At 44.7% G+C, this 23735-nt stretch overlaps 2 protein-coding genes across 2 annotated transcripts; both read right to left on the bottom strand.

Annotated features, from left to right (window-relative positions):
• Nucleotides 1-9692: 9692 nt before the first annotated feature.
• Nucleotides 9693-12440, bottom strand: LOC123054019 (actin-related protein 2/3 complex subunit 2B). Its single transcript, XM_044477665.1, has 9 exons — nucleotides 12060-12440; nucleotides 11917-11983; nucleotides 11458-11811; nucleotides 11293-11370; nucleotides 11050-11176; nucleotides 10884-10975; nucleotides 10724-10780; nucleotides 10409-10460; nucleotides 9693-10180 (listed from the first exon to the last, which is right to left on the bottom strand). Exons 1-9 carry the CDS (start codon nucleotides 12116-12118, stop codon nucleotides 9984-9986), a joined length of 1083 nt encoding a protein of 360 aa, XP_044333600.1. The 5' UTR covers nucleotides 12119-12440; the 3' UTR covers nucleotides 9693-9983.
• A 235-nt stretch (nucleotides 12441-12675) lies between these two features.
• On the bottom strand, nucleotides 12676-16629 carry LOC123054018 (BRCA1-associated RING domain protein 1). The gene is made up of 14 exons (XM_044477664.1): nucleotides 16317-16629; nucleotides 15988-16041; nucleotides 15837-15907; nucleotides 15651-15758; nucleotides 15268-15536; nucleotides 15036-15141; nucleotides 14764-14825; nucleotides 14549-14649; nucleotides 14201-14387; nucleotides 13999-14093; nucleotides 13780-13909; nucleotides 13517-13682; nucleotides 13157-13275; nucleotides 12676-13070 (listed from the first exon to the last, which is right to left on the bottom strand). Exons 1-14 carry the CDS (start codon nucleotides 16394-16396, stop codon nucleotides 12765-12767), a joined length of 1854 nt encoding a protein of 617 aa, XP_044333599.1. The 5' UTR covers nucleotides 16397-16629; the 3' UTR covers nucleotides 12676-12764.
• Between the last annotated feature and the right edge of the window lie 7106 nt (nucleotides 16630-23735).

The raw sequence follows: 23735 nt of genomic DNA, 5'->3' as shown, positions 1-23735 counted from the left end.
ATCTTTCCAGTGGCATGCTTGGTTTGCCAAGTTACTGCCTTGTTCATCATTTTCCTTCCGGAGCACGCATATGCATCGCATATCATATCTTGCATATCATTCATGTATTGCATCATGTTGCTTGTGCATTTCCCGTGATTGATTGTGGTTCCGTTGCTTGTGTTCTTGTTGTGGGTAGAGCCGGGAGACGAGTTCGTGAACGAGGAACCTGTTGAGTACGCTTACGAGGATCAAGTTTTCGACAACTCTGAGAACCTTGCAGGCAAGATGACCATACCCTCGAAATCACTTCTATCTTTGCTTTGCTAGTTGTTCGCTCTATTGCCATGCTACGCTACCTACCACTTGCTATATCATGCCTCCCATATTGCCATGTCAAACCTCTAACCATCTTTTCCTAGCAAACCGTTGTTTGGCTAAGTTACCGCTTTTGCTCAGCCCTTCTTATAGCGTTGCTAGTTGCAGGTGAAGTTGAAGTTTGTTCCATGTTGGAACATGGATATGTTGGGATATCACAATACCTCTTATTTAATTAATGCATCTATATATATGGGTAAAGGGTGGAAGGCTCGGCCTTATGCCTGGTGTTTTGTTCCACTCTTGCCGCCCTAGTTTCTGTCATACCGGTATTATGTTCCTTGAGTTTGCGTTCCTTACACGGTTGGGTGATTTATGGGACCCTCCTAACAGTTCGCTTTGAATAAAACTCCTCCAGCAAGGCCCAACCTTGGTTTTACCATTTGACCACCTACCACCTACACTTCCCTTGGGTTTTCGCGAGCCCGAGGGTCATCTTTATTTTAGACCCCCACGGGCCAGTGCTCCTTCGAGTGTTGGTTCGAACCGAGCTGCCTGCGGGGCCACCTTGGGGAAACTTGAGGACTGGTTTTACTCGTAGCTAGTCTCATCCGGTGTTGCCCTGAGAACGAGATATGTGCAGCTCCTATCGAGATTTGTCGGCACATCGGACGGCTTTGCTGGTCTTGTTTTACCATTGTCGAAATGTCTTGTAAACCGGGATTCCGAGACTGATCGGGTCTTCCTGGGAGAAGGTTTATCCTTCGTTGACCGTGAGAGCTTATGATGGGCTAAGTTGGGACACCCCTGCAGGGTATTATCTTTCGAAAGCCGTGCCCGCGGTTATGAGGCAGATGGGAATTTGTTAATGTCCGGTTGTAGAGAACTTGTCACTTGATTTAATTAAAATACATCAACCGCGTGTGTAGCCGTGATGGTCTCTTCTTGGCGGAGTCCGGGGAGTGAACACGGTTTGAGTGATGTTTGACGTAAGTAGGAGTTCAGGATCACTTCTTGGTCATTACTAGATGACGACCGTTCCGTGGCTTCTCTTCTTGCTCTCTTTTGCGTATGTTAGCCACCATATATGCTTAGTGCCTGATGCAGCTCCACCTCATTACACCATCCTTTCCTATAAGCTTAAATAGTCTTGATCTCGCGGGTGTGAGATTGCTGAGTCCTCGTGACTCAAAGATTCTACCAAAACAGTTGCAGGTGCCGACGATGCCAGTGCAGATGATGGGGTCGACCTCAAGTGGGAGTTCGATGAGGAACGTGGTCGTTACTATGTGTCTTTTCCTGATGATCAGTAGTGGAGCCCAGTTGGGGCGATCGGGGATCTAGCATTTGGGGTTATCTTATTTTCATATGGATTTTGACCGTAGTCGGTCTATGTGTGTATGTTGGATGATGTATGGATTATATTTATGTATTGTGTGAAGTGGCGATTGTAAGCCAACTCTCGTTATCCCATTCTTGTTCATTACATGGGATTGTGTGAAGATGACCCTTCTTGCGACAAAACCACAATGCGGTTATGCCTCTAAGTCGTGCCTCGACACGTGGGAGATATAGCCGCATCGTGGGCGTTACACCCCGGGTCTATCTTCATCATATTAATCTTCCAACACTTAGTTATTTCCGTTGCTTTTTACTTTGCTTTTATTTTACTTTGCATCTTTATCATAAAAATACCAAAAATATTATCCTATCATATCTATCAGATCTCACTCTCGTAAGTGACCGTGTAGGGATTGACAACCCCTTATCGCGTTGGTTGCGAGGATTTATTTGTTTTGTGTAGGTGCGAGGGACTCGCGCATAGCCTCCTACTGGATTGATACCTTGGTTCTCAAAAACTGAGGGAAATACTTATGCTACTTTGCTGCATCACCCTTTCCTCTTCAAGGGAAAACCAACGCAGTGCTCAAGAGGTAGCAATGCTCAGCAGACCAACCTGGTGGAACGGACTGCTAAGCAGTTTGATGCTTCGAAACCGCCTGCTAAGCAGTCTGTAGGTCCAGCACCGACTGCTCATCAGTCCGTCGGTCCGCAGTCGCATGATCAGCATACTAATGCATCAGCACTTCCTGCTCAACAAACCAACGCGTTGGCACGGCCTCCTCAGCACACTGACAAGTTGGCACCACCTGCGCAGAAACCCGACATAGCTTCAACGCATGGTCAGCAGTCCGATGCCTCTGCTCCTACAGCCCAGCAGTCCGTCACAGCAGCACCGCCAACTCAGCGGTCCGGCATAGATAAACCGTCTGCTAAGCAGTCCGTCGAAGCTTCACCGTCTGCTTGGCAGTCTACCTTGCGGCCAACTAGACGTTCTGCCATAAATGCTTCAAGTACCAAGAAGGAAGTGGCCAAAAAGGCTACACCCACGACCACGAGGAAGCGCGGCGGGAAAGTGAAGAGGAAAGAGAACGATTGCCTCTTACTTAAAGCAATCATCGCCCAGAACCAAATTAACAGCAGGTTGTTCGAATCGGGGAGTAATATTATTTCTGACGGCATGGATGATGAAGAAGTAGATTTGTTGCTTGCTAAAAGTAAAGCAGACGTACTTGAAGCACGCAATTACGTCCATGGCCAGCCATTTCTTGTTGGCGAATATTTGATGAGTGCAGCTCCAGTTGCCGCAAGTTACATGAATATTGCATGGATCAAATGTCAGCAGGTCATCATGGTTTGCTAGTCCACTACAACAGAGATCATTTTTGACACGATGCTGGTTCCATCAATGTGAGTTTCGAGGACTTACATCTCTTCTTCAACTTCAACAAGATCGATGCCACTCTTGTTAGATGCCTGATTTTGTAAGTACTTAACAAACTCTGATCAACTTCTCCATACAAGGCTGTAAATGAGAAACAGCTAACTGCATTTTATTCCCCTCAGGGGATTGAATGCGCAGAGAAGAAAAAGAGAGAGTGTGTATTTCATAGATCCTGAATTAGCAAATGGCACAACAATACATGGTAAGGACCTACGGGACTGGGCCGTTAACACGGTCGTCCGTCTCTTCAAAAACGCGTCCCATGCAGAATCATTTCTTTGGCCATATCATGAAGGGTAAGTCAAGTAAACAACCACGCATACACTTATTGTCTTTCAGATTTCGACATAATTCCTCAGTTCATGGCTTTCTTAATATGTAGCAAACACTGGATATTGGTATTCATTGTTCCAAACAAGAACATGGTTTACTACATCGATTCTCTCAGAGAGTCAACAAACGCTCAGGATCTGACGCATCTTCAGCAATTCATGGATAGGTATTGAATTCTATGATGTTGAAATTAATTTGCATTCATATCTGGTTCAATAAATGATGTTGTCAAAATTCATCATTTGCAGTGTGCTCGCATTGTGGAAAACTAAACCAAGGAATCTGTTCAAGAGGGAACTACCTCTACAGCACAAGATAGTTTCTCTGGTAACACACCGAAATCCGTTATTTTCGGAAAATTTATCCAACAGTCTGCAAATACCTTTTTTTACGCTAGTCAAATGTTCAAGCTTCTAAATAAATCTCTTTCTATTTTTTTCCAGATAAAAAATAATACATCTAACACCGGTTAGGTTGTTCCAAACCGGACAAATACATGACTAATTCTGTACAAAAAATTTCAGTGTCCTCAGCAAGAAGCAGGGACCAACCTTTGTGGATACTATGTTTGCAGACACATGATCTCCATCTGCAAATCTGTTGATAGTTGTGACGATCCTCGCGAATTAGTACCAGTAAGTCTATCTTGATTAATATCTTCTACTCCACTCATATGGCACATTCTGATCATAAAAATATTGCAGCTCATCTTAAAATGGAGGACCCCTGAACCGCTCCCGGCTGGTGAATTGCTGATGGTTCAGAGATTTATCAGCGACTTCTTCCTGGATCACTACATCAATCCCACTGGTGATAATGAAGATTTCAGCATGCCTTCTCCTGAAACATTGAATAAGAGTTAGCCGCTAAACATATACGCATGGATCCATTGTTTTCCATCTGATGAGGTCTTCGTATTTTGTACACTACGATTAATTATGTAATGCATATATGTGTGGACAAATCATTGGAATTTAGCTACCATATGTTCAATTGCAATTGTTGCAAAATCTGATGAATGTTCTTCATGTGGACACTATTTGTTCAATTGAATATTGTGGCGAATTTGCTTTTTGCGTGCCGATTCAAAATGGGATATTTTTGTTTATTTGTTCAATTGGAATTGTGGCGAATTTGCTTTTTGCGTGCTGATTCAAAATGTGATATTTTTGTTTATTTGTCCAATTGAATATTGTGACGAATTTTCTTTTTGCATGCCGATTCAAAATGGGATATTTTTATTTTAACCTGGCAATTGCTCCGCACATCGTTCAACTAAATGAGTGTGTGCGATCCACATCGGAAAGAATACATTAATCGTAGCAGAACCGTCGGTGATACACAGCAGATCACAAATGATTTGCAGCGCTACTTTGTGTGCGTAGGGTCTCCGGAACCGTTTGTGATATCGCGTTATCGCACACGAGAACTCGGGGTAAACCATGCCCAATGTAAAATACAATCACAGTCGTAATGTTTTCAGGAAACGTGTGGGATCCCAAATGAAAAGCACACGTCACTCTTGCGGCAACCGTCAGTGATACCCAACAAATCACAAACGGTCTGCAACACTTGTATGTGTGTGAAGGGGCTCCTGGACCATTTGTGATAGAACATTATCGCAGACGGTAATTGTTGGGAAACGTGTGTGATGGAGTCTTGCATGGCAGACGGGTTACGCAGAAAACTCGTGTGCGATGGGGCACAAATCGCACACAGTTCATATGTTGGCCCGTGTGCCTTACATACTGTTTCCCAAACGGTTCATTACGACAGACCGTATGGTCTCACTCCGTCATTAGAAACGTTTAATCACCGATACCACACGTGCGAAAGAATTTAGTGTGTGTTGCATCGCACACGATTATATTTTGGAAGGCCTCTGGATCATTGCTCCATATCCCCAACGGTTTCTGGGTCGTGTGGGAACGACACCCTATCGCCCACACTCACTTGGCGACGGTCCCAAATGCTGTCGCGGAAAGGGGTTAAAAACCGTTTGTATAGCACCGACGCGTACCAGTGATGGTAGTATGATATGCAATGTGGCGATGCTATCGCTATTGCTTACAACTTTGTTTTTCTCTTCTTTTTGCTTAAAAGCTTATTCTTTTTTTTCTTTTCTTTCTTTTTGATATGGCTGCTTATGAAATGCTCGAACCAAGATAGCAATTGTGTATATGCGGGAACAATCTTGTGACACAAGGGATGATATGATGATACCAAGATGATATGGTATGTATGCGATGATCACTAATGTGCACAAGTAACGTTGCCGGCAATACTCAATGGCTCGTCTCAATAGGCAAGTGACACAAAATGGGTTAGGCGTTAACAATGAAATGGCAAGAATGAAAGTACAATGGGATACCATGATACCAAGATGATATATAGGTTACCGTTCTTGCTTACGGTTAGGGTGTCAAAATGGAAGGTGGTCGTAGTCGAATCCTTGTCGAATTTGAGTGGCGGTGTTGTCGGTGTCGAACCGTTCCTAGTTAGCCGAAACACCCTAGGAAACGGAAAAACCACAAACTCAAAATCTTCAAAGGCAAATGTCAAATGGTGGTAGTGGAGTGCGTTGGTGGTTCCTGAGTTGGCAATGCGGAAGTGGTGGCGGTGGTTGATGACGAAGCAACCGGCCCTAAGTATCCAAAACACCTTAGGAGACTCAAGTCACAACTCAAGCAACCACAAATGCTATATGGAACCAAAATGGGTTAGCTTGCGGAAGGCTATGGTGGTTTTGCGGATGATATGGTGGAGGGCCTAGGCAAAGATGCCAAAATTATGTTGGAATTATGTTGATGGAGTGAAATTATGTTGGAACCTATCTATATGGATGGGGGATGTCAATAGCTACTCAACGAGTTAAAGAACGCGAAAATCGGACTCCGAATGTGAAAGTTATGGCCAAAACGGTGAAGTGTCGGCGGCTGAAACTAGGGGGGCAGTGTGCACGGGGTCTAGGGCCCGTGGACACGGGGTCCCGTGCGCACGGTACAAGTTCGTGGACACGGGGTGTCCAGAGACTTTTCGTGGGCCCATGCGCACGGGGTCTGGGGCCCGTGCGCACGGGGTGGGCGGAAATTTGGCGATTTCGGGGCGGAAATGGATGGTTCCAAGGGCAAAATTGGAGAGATTTCATGGATGAAAAATGGGGAAAAGATGGGGGAAAGCTAGATCCACTTGAAACCAAGCAAATCCATGAATCAAATCCAACAAAACATCATCAAACCAACAAATCACAAAAAAAATTGGTGGCTATTTTGGTGGGGATTTTCAAAATTGGGAAGAACACAACAAAATTAGGCTAGAAAACAAGGAGGGGGGCTCCAATTTCGTGACAAACCTTGGCTCATGATACCAAGATGTTGTAGGGTGGAACCCTAAGATGGATCTTTCATGACTTGGAGGGGAAATCCCATGAAGAACGCGATGAACACGAAGAACACAAGAGAGGGGAAACACTCAAATTAACTAGATCCAATCACACATGTGCTAGATCCACGAATACAAAGAGAGATACATGATTCAAATCCAACACAAGAAGATACAAGAGGTAACTAGTTCATCCCAATCCTATGAGGAAAGAGGTCTTGAATGCATGGAGGATCTTCCCTAGATGGGGTCTTGAATCCACTAGAGGTCTTCCCACATGGAGGTCTTGGACTCCATGGGAGTAGAGGTAAGTGGATGAGAAGAGCTCTATCTCAAATAAGCTAATCCTTTTCTAACCCTAACAAATGACCTAGGGACGGAATATATAGGTGGCTGGAGGTGAGGTACGAGTGGAGGGGCAAAAGCGGTATTCCCCGACCAACTCGCAGGCAGGCCTGTGTGCACGGGCTAAGTCAGCCCCGTGTGCATGGGGTCTTTTGGCCCGTGCGCACGGGGTATCTAGGGACTCTCTGGATAGGCCGTGCGCACGGGGTCCAAAAGGGCCATGCGCACGGGGTCTTCTGAATCGTACTTCTTCTTCCTTCTGCTCGCCTCCGTCTTCCTTGCGGTCTTCCTGTCCTTCTCCTTGGACTTGGCGAGCTTCCTTCTTTCGTGCGTTCTCCTCATGGATGGTGTATTTGTACTCTTCCGCTTGGGCTCCTCCTCAAAGAATGTGTAGCTCCGCTCACACCTATGTATGCACATGAGAGAGGGGTCAAGTAGTATACCATCCTCGAAGGGTACAAGTGGACACGTGTAAAGGAGATGATTCACCTTTATATGCATGAAGTAGAAGTCACACATGCCACTTGGCGAACGAACACTTGACATGGTGATGTTCGTAGGATGCTCCACATCATAACTACCAGGGTCATGTCTATGATAGTGTGTATGGCTTCAACGGCTCCCGGCTGATCATGGTGTCATGTGGTGCACCCACCTTGCTCCTATGTGATAGTGTTGATGTTATTCATATTTAGGGGTGGAAACGGATCGGATAGTGCTCTTACCACTTCCATTTTCATATTTTCAAAACGAATAAGAATCCGAACACGGATGTTATCAGATACGGATGCAGCTCGGATGTTATACGGATACAGATACATATCAGATGTTTTCTTGATTTGGAACGGATACGAATAATATAGACATACTGCTTAAGTAAATTAGTCAATAGTTGTGTGACATGAAATAATCAACTTGTGGCATACAATAAGTCAATGATAAATAGGTTTATGAATAAATACTATTGTAATGCATAATAATTTCTAAGTTTAATCATACAAAGAGTAAAATTTGACCACTTATTTGGCTTTTATGTTGGATAATTGGAATATTGGGGTAGAATTTTGAAAATTACCTCCCATAATCTTATCTGGATACGGATATATCCACTTCCATATCCATAATTGTGTCAAAATGTCCTACCATATTTTATTTTTTATTTGTTTAATAAATTCGGATACGAATAATTTCCATTTCCATTTTGGTTCGGATGCGGATGTTTCGGATAAGAATAGGCATTTTCTCGGATACGAATATCGGATATTTCGGATTATCCGCTACCACTTTCCACCCCTATTCATATTGTCTATGATTCATATAAGCATAAGTTGACCAAGCATATTGGCGTGGATGCATGGTTGATGTGCTCCCATTTGCCAACAGCCAACTATTTGCTTCCAATATGTCTCGCCAAAGATTCAAGCTGATTTCTTCATCAAGGCTCATACTATAGAACAACATAGACTTTGTGTTCTCAAATTCAATAATTTAGATCCATTTTGAGTTCGAAAGTGTGTTAAGAGTGTTATTTAGGGCATCTCTAGTTGAAGTTCAAAACTTAACTCCCAAAAAATGGCTTTTCTAGGCTGCAATCTAATCTATCCCCAAAACGTAACTCCCTAAAGTTTCCTTCGTTGTATCTCACTTCCTTTAGCAAACTTCGAATCCATTTCAACTACTTTTCGACAACGTATTAATTCAAACATTGATTTGACCAATGCAAACATTTCAACATCATTTTAAACTTATTGTTTTCAAGTTTTAAAATTCAAACACAATAAATGGTTCGAATGAAGCAATAATGATTTTTATGAGTTAAGAATTTTGGGGGTGTTCGACTAGAGATGCTCTTAGGTGCAATGGCAGAGACAAGCATGGAGCAACTATGGCTATAGTCCTAGGCCTAGTAACAACATCGCTTGCAATTCCGGGCGGAGGGAGGGTCATCAGTGGCGGCGACGGGGCGTGGTGGCTGCGACGATGGGAGCGAAGGTGGAAGAAAGAGGGGCCGCCAGTTTTACTCAACGGCGGCGGGAGTGAGCATATTTAGGTGCGCCGTAGGGGGGGGGTAACCAAATCTATCCTCCCTTATTGGGGATCGGTTAGAAATGCCCTTAGGTGCATTTTTTTAGAACACGGTACATACACGGACGCTTATATATACGCGCATACGTTCATCCCTATAAACACACACATGCAAACCATATCCCTATGAGCACCTCCGAGAGACTGGGCCGACATGTCATCTTGAGATTGACGAAGTCATCACAGGCGCCTCGTAGTCGATAGGAACGTCTCCTACCACTGAAATAAATTCAGGAATAATGTAAGCACGAGAACTTGAACCCTAGTAGGCTGGGGATATTACTGTCCTTCTAACCATCCAACCACGGGTTGGTTCACGATGCATATCATTTATGTGTAGAAGTATATTATGCCCATTTAGCTTTGCATATCCTCTTGCTGTGCGACAGAGAGAACTGATTTGGCCATCTCTGTTTTGTTAATGGGTACATGAAAACAGCATGAATCCCTTGAACGAAATCGATCCTTGTAATTATCCAAGTGTCCATTCTCTGGTCGGTAAGTTACATGATTTATCATGTACGACGACGATGATCGAAGAACCTCTAAATCCTCCTATAATACAGCTAAGAGTAAGTCATGTCTAGTTTTTAGCATGCAGTATGTACCACTGTACTTTATAATGCCAAATTGCCAGGTTGCACATGCACTAAAACAACCTGCAAAAGCTCTTTGTCCTGAAGAAAGCTAGCCTGAAACTCATATTCTGAATGTCCATGCCTGAGGGCGTGTCCTGACATCAGAATGGCATCCTTGTTCATGCTCCTAGTCTGAGGTAATCATGCTTCTTCGTAGCGAGCTTGGGCATGACAAAGCACCGCCTGAACCGGTCCAGAGCCTTCACTCTGATCCTCTGCCGGAGCCGCCGGAGCCCGTCCATGACGGCCCTGAGACCCTTCTGCAGCTTCTTGGCCTTGCCGAGGCTGAACAGCCTTCTCTTGCTCTTCTTCCTCACTGCAAGGCAAAAGGAAAAAGGCTTGATGATCTTCTTCCTGGGACTACTCGCAGTTTAATGATTTGATGTGGTTAATTAATATCATCGGGGCACACAAATTCAGCTGCGGAACTAATCACAGCCGGCAATCTCTTTTTCATAACAGATGAGTATGAGTGAGGTTATAGTATCTACAGCTTTTCTGAATTCTGTTTGCGTAGAGAGCAGAAGTTTGCGAGTAAAATTACCTTGTAATTTCTTTTTCTCATCGCCTCCCCTTAGCCTTGCGTTTAGGATTACCTGCGGCTCAATGAACAAATAGCTTAGCACAATCACTGCAAACTTGGTTTCAGCTACGGGAGCGTCCAAATTCCAAACATTTCGACGAGTCCGATGAACACGTACAATTGTCTTTCAGAAAGTATAGAATGGAAGTATCTAAAGCTGCACGTACTAAAGTTGAGACACTTATTTTGGGACGGAGCTGATACATTTCTATTTTATTGGTTTTTACATGTGCATTTTTTTGATTGGCATAAAGATGGGGGGAGGGAGGTCCGTACCTCTGCCAAGGTCTCCTGCCGCTTCCTCATCCTGCTCTGAATGTAGTTCCGGGTGCACTGCGTCCACGGGTTGGCTGTTACCGTCAGTAAATCCAGCATGGTGACCAACACGCAGATATCACCAGCGTTCACTGGGACCCGATCGATGGAGCAAACTGACCTTGATATGGTACTTGACGTAGGCCTGGAAGTTGAGCAGGATCCACGCCGTTTTGGCGGCCCTCTTCCGCTTCACGTGCCGCTCAAAGATGTCTGCACGCACATGACATCCAGCACGTCGGAAAACTCCAACTCCAGGCGACACAAGAGGGAGCAACGCAACGTACCGAAGGAGACGAAGCCGCCGTTGGTGGTGAGGTGGTGCACGGGCTCCCCGCGCAGCTCCGGCGGCGGGATGGCCGACCAGCTGCACCTGGGCGCCCTCGCGTACGAGCTCCCGGCGTCCTGCAGCTCCTGCACCCGTACACCCAACTCAGGTCCAGATAGACAGTGTCCGGCACGGCACCCACCTGTACCCGTAGGTGGGTACTGAACCTACTACTGAGTGATGGTGTCGGGCGGGCACCCACCTGGAAGAAGGAGGTGGCGACGGCCAGGTCCGTGTCGTCCCGGAAACGCATGGGGAAGATGGCGCTTATCTTCCCCGGCTGCAATGGCCATGGCCAGCACCATCAGCGAACCAAACTACAACCGAGCTTCGTCTCCACGGGGCTCTGGCTGGGGGACGTACGTACCGTCCTGCTGACGAAGAAGGGGTCGCGGTGGTTGTACACGAGCTTGGTGGCGCCGGAGGAGCCGAGGCTCCCCAGCAGGTGCTTCAGCTGCGACCCGAGGATGACGGACTGCAGCAGCGACACCTGCCTGACGGCCCTGGCGCGGTCCTTCGGCCGGGCCAGGCCGGAGAAGTTGAGCTTCAGCGTCAGCGCGTACCCTTCTTTGGACGGCTCAACTACCTCCGCGAATTTGTGGTACATCTTCGTCGCCTCCTGCAGCGTGAACTCCGGCAGGCCGGTCGACGGCGAGGCCTCGTGGGAGAGGGAAGGCGTCGATATGGACAGGTACACGTTCTCGGGGTCCGACGCCGAAGCCTGCACACACATACATACGATCAGCTGGCAGATTGTGAGGGCACCGCTGACAACAAATACACACATGGTTTGTGAGTGACTGATTCAAGATGAGATCATGTTCACCTGTACATGGTATCGCACTGATCCGAACTCGAAGAAGGTGTGGTCCACCGGCATTGGCCTCTCGGCGCTGCAAACATCCAAGCATGAGCAAAAGACTCTGCTTCAGTCGGAATGAAATACGGATTGGAAAGATGAGCTTGCACCTTTGGAACCTCGTCAGGATTTCGACGAGCGCCCGCGACCCGCCATTGAAGAACGCCATGGTTTCACCGCCGGGGATCCACGGGCGTCGTCCCTTTATAATGGCCCTGGTGATGATGGTGGGAAAACGAAGAGGTTCTGGAGTTGTCTTGGCACGAGGCAACACCACACCAACAATTAAAGGACAAGGGTGACTATCTGACTGGTGAGACTGGAGAGCCTGAAGGGGACCTCTCCATGTTATTGGTGGACTGCTTCAGAAGCAACCTAGACACCCAAACCAGTGACCTCAGCCTCCCTTCACCCTTGCTTTGTTTCCAATGCACTCCACAATCATTCCATGCTTTTCTCCCACTGCTCTAGCACTGGATGATCAACCGCATAGCCAAATTCAGAAACTCTTGAGCACCCAAAGGCATAGAACGAAATTTCCAGGTTAAATCCACCCAACCCATGGGTCTTTTAGAGCAAACCTAATCCTACAAGTTTCACCTCTTGTTTATTTTTCCAGAAGAAATAGTAGACCAGCTGCACCAGTCGCAGTTGGTAGGTGAAACATAAGATTTTCTTTTATTAGGCAAGAAAGGTAAGAGTGTGACAACACAAAGTCACCGACGATAAAAAGAGAAGATCTTTCTTTCATTTGATTCGGTGCTCATGTTACAGCATGTCTAACGTATTCTTGATCAAAAAAGGTAGATACAATGTCAGATGGGTTGAAGAGTGCAGGATGCTATGCTATCCAAAACCCATGTATGAGGCACAACCCTGCAGCCAAATGTTGTTGCCAGGTCTAGAGCCTCAGCTTCCCTCTTACTGAAAACCTCGTCAACGGCGTCTTCGTTACATCCTTTCGGAACTTCCTTGTTGTAAACAATCAGGGATGTGCTAGAGAGATCAGCCTTGCCCAAGATAGATCCCCCTGCCGCGGCAATCAACTCATCAAGCTCAACCTTGAATGTCAGAGGATGGCCAATGAAGTAGAAGATCAACCCTGAAAACAGACTTGGTGCCTACAGAAAGAAAGATGGTCACTCAATAGCCTGTTCAGATTTTATTCTACATTTTGCTAATTTTCTCAACGAATTTCTATACAAACCTTTTGCATTGCTCGTAGTCTTCCTATACGGGGGCCATCAATCGCGCCATGGACATCAGAGCGAATCTCATAGGGCTCTTCTGGGACTGGTTTTTTAGCCTCCAGGCAAGCACTCAGCCCTAAATATCAGAAAAATGCTGTATAAGAACTTCCTTCCAAAAAGGGTGCAATGAGGGAAACCAAAGTAAATTCAGGCACAATGTCCACACAGCAAGTAATGTTCTGCTAAGCTTAATAGCCAGGATAAATACAAGACAAAGTGACCACATGTAAGCGAACTATTGTGTCTTAACATGTGCAGTGGTCAAGGAAAAGTGGGACCAATCAAGAGAACTTGGTCATCAGAGGACATGTACTTACAATTCACATTGACAACCCATTTCCCAGCAAGTATGGCCAGGAGAACCTTTCGTGTCCTACCACATGCTCCATCTTCGTTGGTATTGGCAAGCACATGAGTTACGTTTGAACTCCAGTTATTGGTTGTTGTGACGCCTGAGTGGTACTCAAACTGATCCAAGATTTCCTGTTAAGTTTCCAGAGACACCAAGACAACTTTGTTATCAGAGCAGTCACACGAGGTAATAGTATGTGAATGGTATAATCAAACAAGCAAGAATTACCTTGTCTTGATCAGAGAGGGCAGATCCACATATCACCCATTCACTTGTCGGACAAAGTGAGGTCCAAAGTTCATTCATTTCCATCGGGAATGGTGAGTTCGAATCACCAAGTACTGTTTCAGAAGATGGTCTGGCAAATTGAGGAAAGATGAAGTCCATCAAGAGACAGATGCAGATATAGCAAAATGCAGCAATAAATAACATGCACAGAGAACACACTGTTGCAGCTGGGCGGCCTTCTTGTTTTTTGAGTTCGATCTCTCACATGGCAGCCTCTTTGATGAATGGGTAGGACACAGCATAACAAACTCTCCCTAAAGCACATCACATTCATTTGATTATAGGACTTGACAAAATGTTTACCAGAAAAAGGAACTGCATTTTAACTTAATGCAGATCAAAAAAGGGATGCAGGACTTACTTCATCCCATCTGCAGCCTGAGACCCCACGGGCACATGGTAAATGGTAGCTCTTGCGGCAGCTCTTAAAAAGGCAGCCCAGTGCCGCACCTTTTAACCCACAAATACCACACTTCATCTTCGAAGAGCGGGCTAACTCAGACTCCAACTTTTTAATCATATCACCTTCAAAGTATGCTTCAGGAGCCCTGTATTGGTATTGTAAGTAATCACAACACAGATACTAGGAACAAAAGCCATAAGACAAACAAAACCACAAAAATGCAAAGTGAAATGTATGTTTTCAGTCAGAGAAGTAAGCTTTTTTGTAAATACAGAAAGATAAGCTCAAATCTTGCATGGAACATACCATTCAGCACATTTCTCATGGACATGGAGAACATTAGATTTCCATGCTTGATCATCCTTCACTAGTGCTTCATCCAGACAATGCAACAAAGGGCCAGTACACTGAGTTTTGAAAAGTACATTAGATTATGCAGTATACAAACAGTCAGTGGCATGGCTAGTCAAACAGTGGTGGGTGAATACAGCACACAGATCAAATTTTGCCCATTGTCTGACCTCGCTGATTTCGGAAGAGTGACAAAACTCGCATTTCCATGCAGCATTCATACTTGGTTGTTCTGCATTGATGTTTGCAATCACATTAGTGTCTTCCATTTCTGGAAATTCAGAAAGGTAACTAGTTAGAAACTAAATACTCCCTCCATCCCAAAATTCTTGATTTAGATTTGTCTAAATACAGATGTATCTAGTTACATTTTCGTGTTAGATACATCCATATCTAGACAAATCTAAGACAAGAATTTTGGGACGGAGGGAGTAGTACTTACTTTCACTCTGATCTGAGGATTTTTGCCTCTTCAGTCCTCTAGTACTGTCATCTGTTATATTTGGCCCTCTTTTCAAAGTACTCTGAGGAGGTGATCCGCTTGTTATCTGACAGAATGACCGGTTTCAGGAGTGAGATTTTCTATTATAAAGAGGATATACCAGATGCAAAAAGAGGGAAAACCAAATTTGCTTGTAGAAACAGTTATTACTCTGCAAAAGATAGAATATTACCAACTCTCCTTCAAGGTCATTGCTATCACATTCCAGATCCCCAGAGCCAACAGGAGTTTGAGACCCACACGGTCCTGTCTGTACAATAACCGTTGGCTCAACTGCCACATCATTAGTTCTGTTTCCTGGTGCAGGATCCATTGCTTGCACAACGCCAACATTTTCATCTGCAGGTCCAGATGCTTGGTTACATGGCAGATTTGAAGCAACCAGGTTGTGAGAACTTGTCCTTCCTGATTCTGGAGTTCCTTGAGAAGTAGCCTTTGCAACTGGCCAAAAGAAGAATTTTCCAAATCAATCAACATATTATGGTCTCACAACTAGAAGAAACCTTGTGCTTGTTATTCTGAGAGCACAAAAACAGGAATTGGTCGACAGTGTACCATGAATGGCTGGTTGAGTCCCGAGCTGCAGAGACATGCTGCTGACCGTAGAGCTTATGCTCCTCTGAATGTTCACCAATGCCTCAATTTGAGAAGCATGTCTTAAATCTGCAAGTGGTTTCGATATCAGGTGAGCAATTAGTGAAAACTCCGTAACCAAACGCCTCGGTTTACAACGATGTGTACCTTGAGGATGGTAGGCTAGCTTGCAAATGGCGCAGCTGTGGCCATTCATAGCCTGCGGAGTGGCACATTTGCTGAAAAAATTCAAGAAATTCGTCACAAGGCGATATGAGTGGAGAGAATGGCACATCGGTTAGGTTGTCAGAGTAGTAACCTGCAGCATGTGTGGCAACACGGCAGCATCGTGGGCGCGCTGAGCAACTTCAGGCTGCAAAAAATGAAAAATTGAGATCGTCGGTCGTTACAAATCATGGAAGCCAAGCTTTACCCGGACCCAAATCTAGCAAAGTTCTCTTTTTTGTATGCAAGCATTATCGGTGCTCGTATTGTACGGGATCCTCGCGAGAAGCATTAGGGTGACACGTTTCTACGGGCTTATAGCTCTAGTCAAAGCATACAAAGTTGTAGCATCGATCCGCATCTAGATCCAGAGAACTAAGATGCGGGGCGGGGGAGAAGGGAAGGGAGGGCGAGGTGGCGTACCAGACGGGGCAGGTGAGCTCCAGCTCCATCTTCTGCACGTTGAGCTTCAGCGGGTTGACGAACCTCCTCATGCCCTCCATCTCCGCCGCTCACGACCGCGCTCCTGGGCTAGCACTCTCCAGACGAAGAAGGGTTGTGCTGTGATGGCGCGAGGACGCTAGCTCTGGAGGCGGTGAAATACCCGGGGCAGCTCTGGAAATGGCGGGGAGGAAGTGGCGCCAGCGGGAAGGAGGAAATGTTTGGAGGGCGCGTGGACGCGGCTCGGAATCTGGCGCCATCCGCGCGAAATTTTCGGGCAGGGCGGCGGGGAGAGCTTCTGTGGGAAAACTGGCTGCTTTGAAGGAAGGGTGCGTAGGAATAGGATTGGCGGCGACAGCAGGAAGACCTAGCCACCAATCGCGGAGCGCGGCCTAGCAAAGCCCGGTCCACCTCCGGCGGCAGCTGATTTTATTTTTTTGAGCACCCGGCAGCAGCTTTTTTTTTTTTGAGCGGTAAACCAACACTTTATTAGATAGTTGCGAGGTTTACAGGAATAACAAGGGGATCGTGGGGAATCCCAGCCACACATGGCGGCCAGAATCTAAAGAACTAGTAGAAAATTTAGCTAGACTATGGTCTTCCCAATTCAATGCTCGTCCTTCAAAAGTGATATCGCATGCAGCAAGCTCATTTGCCCGTGTTACAATCTCCTTCACAATAACCGAGTGCCTCCCTTCGGTTCCCATCCTGATGTCCGAGACCACTGTCTTAGAATCGCATGCAATCACCATTTTGTCTACCCCGAGATCAAGAGCAAGTGAAAGTCCCTCCGGGCATGCCAAAGCTTCCAAGATAGCCGGATCAGTGATTCCGTAGACAACAAGTGCCGAGGAGCCCAGAAAAGTTCCACTGCAATCTCTGCACACAGCTGCTGCAGCACCTTTTTCACCCGTCCTGGAGAAGCCCCCATCTACATGAATCTTGACAACCCCATCCGGCGGCGCCTTCCAAGGTGGTCGTGAGCTCGCACCTGCCCTACTCGGTGCAGCCTTGTCTGTATCCGGCCTTCTCAGCGCCTCCAGCTCCGCAATAAGATTCAGCACAAATGAATGGATAGCATGCGGACTCTGTAATATACCTTCATGGATTGCCTTCCGACGAGCTGACCAAATCGACCAGAGCGTAACAACCATCTCCGTGAGATGTTTGTGTGGCAGAGTCTCAATCATTGATAGAATCCAGCTCTTTGCGTTTGGCTCTCTAGTAGTCTAAATATGGTCGACCACCTCTCCGTCAGCTAATGCCCAGACACACCTCGACATCGAGCACTCCAATAGAGAGTGCCTCCAAGAATCCTACGCCCCACACAGTTGGCATTTGTCATCGTCTGCCATCTTTCTGTCGTGCCGAACATCCTCAGTTGGTATAGAACATCTTACTAATCTCCAGAGAAAGTTGCGGACCTTACCAGGGACTTGAACCGACCAGAGCGAAGTCCACACCCTCGCCTCCTCAACATAGTTTGATCTTCCTGCATTATTTTCTAGCCAGTCCTCCCTCCTCCTCTTAGTATCTGCCAACATGCGGTAAGCCGGCCTGACAGTGAATCTACCATGCTTCTCATAATTCCATGCCCAGGTATCATCCATATTCCTAGTACACAAGGGGATGCTCCGAATTGTGTTAATGTCCGGCGCCAAAAAAGCTTGTTGTAACAGGTTCTCCCTCCAAGCGGCACTGGTATGATCTATCAATTCACTTACCAAAACTGGCGGGTCAGCTGTTAGGCATGCAATCGGCCTCATCATCACCTCATTTGGTAACCAGTTGTGTTCCCATATGAGCGTTGTATTTCCATTCCCTATTCTCCTTATAAGACCTTGGTTGAGCACATCTCTACCCTCCAATATAGCACGCCACACCTGCGGGGGTTTTGATCCCCACTCAGCCGATAAATAGTCCCGTTGGGATAATAGATAGCTTTGAGGATGTTGGTGCAGAGTGACTATGGGTTTTGTAGCAAGCGCCATGACTGTTTTGCAAGAAGAGCCAAACTGAATAGTTCAAAATCTCGAAACCCCAAACCTTCCATGAATTTTGGTTGGGTCATTACTTTCCACGAGACCCAATGAGGTTTCCGTTTCCCCTCCTTACTCCCCCACCAAAATTGTCTGATAAGCTTGTTCAAGTGTTCACATAATCCCCTTGGTAGCTTGAAGCAAGACATAGATAAAACTGGCACTGCCTGGGCAACAAATTTAACTCGACAGCAGCTGATGGAGACCTCCTATTCATTGACCTGCGCTGCGGGTAACACGCAAACGCGCACCCCCGCACGCTTTTGGGCCAGCCCATGCACGGGGCGGGCGTCCTGTTTTTTTGTTTGTTCTTGGCTTTGTAAAACAAAGTGCTTCATTATTAAAAAATATGTTCAGGGTTTCACCAACAATCGAATTTAAAAATCTTCACCAATTTTAAAGATGTTGTCAGATTTTGAAAATGTGGAAAATAATGTTATTGAATTCATAAATTGTTTCCAATTTTCAAAAATGTTTGTCAATTTCAAAAATGTTCCCGAATTTGAAAAAAATGTGAATTTAAAAAAAAACATGGATTCAGAAAACATTCATCGTTTTAAAAAATATGTTCATGGATTTCAGAAAAAATATGAATTAGAAAACGTTCACAATTTTGAAAAATATTCAAGATTTCAAAAAATGTTCCTGGATTTTTAAAAGAATGTGATTTGTTTTGAAAAATCATGATTTCGAAAAATATTCATGAGTTTTAGAAAAATGTTCATGGATTCCAGAAAATGTTCGCAATTTCAAAAACAAATTCATGACTTGTAAAAATGTTATATGAATTCAAAAATATCCGCATTTCAAAAGTTGTTGAGAATTCTAAAACAGTTCATGATTTGAAAAATGTTTGTGAATGTGGCAAAAAGTTCACAATTTCAAAAAATAACATGAATTTGTAAATACATGTTCATGATTTCAAAAAAATGTTCATGGTTTCAAAAAATCACAATTAAAATAATGTTCATGATTCCGAAAAAAATGTTCACGATTTCAAAAGGCATTAGCTAATTTGAAAGATATTAACAAGATGAAAAAGAACAAGAGAAATAAAAAAGGAAAAGAAACATGAAATAAAAAACGAAAAATAAAAATAAAAATAAAAAATGGTACACACTACTTGGATCGGCCCAAATTCCTGTAGCCATCACCGGCGGGTGCATGTTTGGTCGACAAGCTTCAACCTACGCGATAAATAGGAACCACCAACTGATGTGTCAACAGAGCTGGCTACCTGGGTCGCGCCACGCATACCCGGCATGTGATGGGTCCACACGGCACGTGGCTAAGTGGGATGTGCTTGGGCCTCCACGCGAGGGCCGCGTGACGGCACCACGTGACCAGTTTATTTTTATATTTTTTTATATTTATAGCAAAAAGTAGGCCCAACTGACCAAAGATGGCATAAGAACAAGCTAGCCGGCCCGAAAAGCAAGTGGCCCGTTAGGACTAAACGTGTCGCGAGCTGGCCCGTTTAAACATGTGTCCTGCCTGGGCTTAGTGGCGAGAGTGCTGGCACGACACGACTCACTTATAAACATGCCCACGCGGACCTTGTCATGCGTGACACATTAGCATGGGCTCGATTGTGTCATGCCAGCCCCACTTGAGCAGGTTGTGTGTCACTCGTGTCATGTCTTTCTCAGAAAATGTAGTGTCATGTTTTTTGTTTTAGATCTATAAAATGTCATTATTATTCATGGAATAACTAATTTGGAATGAATTTGGTGAAAAATGAAAATGTTGGGTCTGTTCTTTTTTGTGGAAAAGGCACAATGTCAAATACATTGTATAAACAAGCCCGTACAAGAATAAGAAATTACATTCAAATCCTTGAAATAAACAACAATATTTTCCTTCTGCATCTCTTGTTGCCGTCTCTTCGCCCCCGCCTTACTGGAGCAACCTTATTGAAACTCGGGAGGTCACCAATGTAGACCAAAAGACGTCGGCAACTGCGATATGAGCATATCACCGTCCCGGAGAAGTTGGTGCCGAGAAGGGACATAGGAAAAAATGTTACCAAGAAAATAGATTATGGATGTCCTTGCATTGCACCCAATTCTTCAAGTCATACTTTAGTTCCGTACAGAGTTCTAGTATGCATACATTTGAAATGTTTTCTCTATATGAGGCTATTAGGGGGCGACTGCTCATCCCCTCAAACCGTCAGCTTCGTCACGGGTTCCCCTAGCCTCTATTGGCCATTGCGTGTGTGGAAGGATGAGGGGCCCTCTATTTGAGTGTTTGGGCCAGTGGCGGAGCTAGAGAGGAAGTTCATGGGGTTAAATGGTAAAACATGTGGACTTGAGGGGGCTAATTACTTCTTCGTCGCTTGTGAAGTTTGGGCAGCGACGCCATGAAGATGAGAATAATGGTTCCTCGATTTTCCCATGTAGATGTCCTTCCTCGGAGTGGCTTCGACGAGTCATGGTGTCGACCGTATGGTACTTGGCCTGGCGTGATTAGCTACTGATCACGATGGTGGCATCGAGCGAAGGGCACTCGGCTTCATCGGCAAACTTGTGGGGATTGGGCCCCCCTTCTCTGTCTAGCCGGAGTTGGGACTGTCTTTTGGCCCTTCTCATTTTTCAGCTCTCTTGGGGCGACGTTCTATCGAAATCATTGTCGTCGGCGCCTTCTGGTCTAAATTGACAACTCATTGGATGTTACTTCTACAGACTATTGGGTTTCAACTGAATTACTCCTCTGAGATGGAGGCCCAGAGACGGGAACGCGTTTTGGTCATGATGTGTCGCTGGTGGATGCACAAGGAAGACGATGAATTCATAGAGGACTTGACTCTATTTTTTTACTATTGTAAGGAAGATCTTGTAAGGGGTGATTTTATTTAACATGTGGCCTTCGGTCTTTTCTGCAAAGAAAAGATTGGTAGAAAGTTTTTTATTTCTTAGTTGTAGAGAGACCATCTCGTTTCCAACTCATCATTTTCATTCAATTTTCTTGTTTTTCGCCAATGTGTTTCCACTTGCCCTATTTTTCCCCAGCCATGCACACCAACTCCTTTGCTTCATAACCACATGATATATGTCCTCCCATGACCCATTGTGGTTCTCGTTGAGCTTTTCATAACCACTTCTTTGTTTTTTTAAACCCAACATCCTAGTCATGCAAAACATTATGGAGTTGTTGATCTCTCGAGTACAAACCATGGCTTCAACTTTATCTCAGCAATATCAAGCTGCTCCTTCCTAATGCTCACTTTTGCGCTTATGTTGTAGTTGGTCGATCTTTTAGGCCGTTGGTAGTAGGTTTTTGGCATGCGTGCCTATTATTGTAAAACTATTTATGTCGGTTGATTCCCAATGGGGATGCTGCTACTTCTATTATATTCTGCTGGTTGTGTACTTTGCCTGGTGGCTTTATTTATAAAGTCATGTGTGTGCCTTTTCTCTAAAAAAATACATCCTCATGAAACCAGTAAGCTTCAAAGCAAGATGAATCTTCCTGCCTACCCCTCCCCGCATCTTGAGGAACAGTATTTAGTGCTCATAAATGATCGTAGGTGGTTGGAGTGATTAAACTCCATATTCATATTTATCTATTCATAATTGTTTGATCCAATTCTTTTGGCCTTCCTCTTCTCTAGGTGAAAACATCATCAATATAATCGACGACATATAATCCACTATCACTCAAGGTTTCACAAAAAGCATATATATATTATTTTAATCACATCCTCCTTTTGATGGACTGTTTTCTTTAAAACCCCATAATCAGCCATGGCAAATTTTAGTGTCCATGCAAAAATGGCTTTTGTCCATTTTTAGTTTTCATGAAATTTCAATACAAAGCAATGAACTACTATTTGTTGTCTTGTTCTTACTCTATCATGACATCAATAAAGGTTGGCCACAAAATATTGGTTGACATATCATTTCCCTTTTCAAACAAAATAACCCTCGTTCCACCATCACCATTGATACTTCTCTGGACTATTTAACATGCCATATTCATCATTCATTACAAATTAGTTTATTGGCTTTTAGCACACTATCAAAGTATTCCTGAGGTTGAGATCTTTATCGTCAGAGGATCAATCATGATCACCTCCCTTGACTTGATGGGACTAGACATAGTGTTCTCTAGGTGTTCATTTTTCAGGGAGGTATTATCCAATATTAGATCTACCTCATCCCCGCATTTTTACTCTCCCCGATAGTGGACATGCACACCCCGAGTCCTTGTCATCATGATCAAGAGACACAACCACTTTTGGCAAATACATGTGTGCTTGCCAAGTCTCTTTATCGTCAAGCCTCTTTGATGTAGTTTCATTGCCTAGTCACCTCATGGATAGAAAAAGTTGGGTTGCATACAAGCCATGATTGCATCATACTACCTGGATTGTGGATCTTTTTTGTGCCTGATATATTCTTCTTGTCCTTCACCCGCTGCAGTGAGAGGGTGACTTCTAGTTCTTACTTTCCACCTAATTAGTTGAACCATCATTTTGCTCTTATGAGTTGAAGAGAAACCTTGGAAGCACGTCAGATCCATGTCACCAATTTTCCCATGATATGTTTTTCGCCAATGAGTTCCCTCGTGCTCTAGTTTTTTTCCTAATTTTGTATGCCAATTCCTTGTTATCTTTGTTATCATTTGGCATGAGTTCGTGCATCACCCATTGAAGTTCTCTTTGAGGTTGTCATAATAACTACATAGGATTTTATTCCAAAACCCTAACATACTAGATTTGTGCATGGGAGTAGACCTAACTTGGATAGTATTCCACCCCTCATGGTCATGCAAGGACGATTATTCACACGCGCGCCACACCACCTCATTAAATCCATCCCCACAAACTAGCAAGCTTCAAAGCATCACGAATTGTCCCACATACCACCCATCTCGAGGAATAAGTAATATTCAATTTTCATTAACGATGATTGGTGGTCACTATGATTAAACTCCATATGCATATCCACTCCAACTATTTTCTTGTCATTCCTCTTCTCTAAGTGAAGACGCCGCCAATATAATGAGACAATATCTGTTCCAAAATCAATCAAACTTCTGCAAAATACCTGCATACACTTTGTGACCCACCCTCATTTTCCTGGATTATTTCATCAAGGACACCATAATCCAACCAAGGAAAATCACAAAAGTCCATCCAAGTCAGTTCAGTGAGGACACATTGTATCTGACATAATTGATTGTCGCCCCCAAATAAGGAGGTTGTCATGAGAACATAGCAAGGACATATCCTCGCCTTTGTTTACCCCCTCCGAAAGGTGTCAAAGGACATTGCAGATTTTTGGGACAAACACGACTTATTCTAATGCTACAAGACCACGGCAGAAACTTCAAACCATAGCATGCCGTGAAAGACGAA

The sequence above is a fragment of the Triticum aestivum genome, chromosome 2D, assembly GCF_018294505.1.
Source record: "Triticum aestivum cultivar Chinese Spring chromosome 2D, IWGSC CS RefSeq v2.1, whole genome shotgun sequence".
NCBI classification, from domain to species: Eukaryota; Viridiplantae; Streptophyta; class Magnoliopsida; order Poales; family Poaceae; genus Triticum; species Triticum aestivum.
Note: the sequence above shows the minus strand (reverse complement) of the source record. Positions and strands in the feature narration are given on the sequence as shown.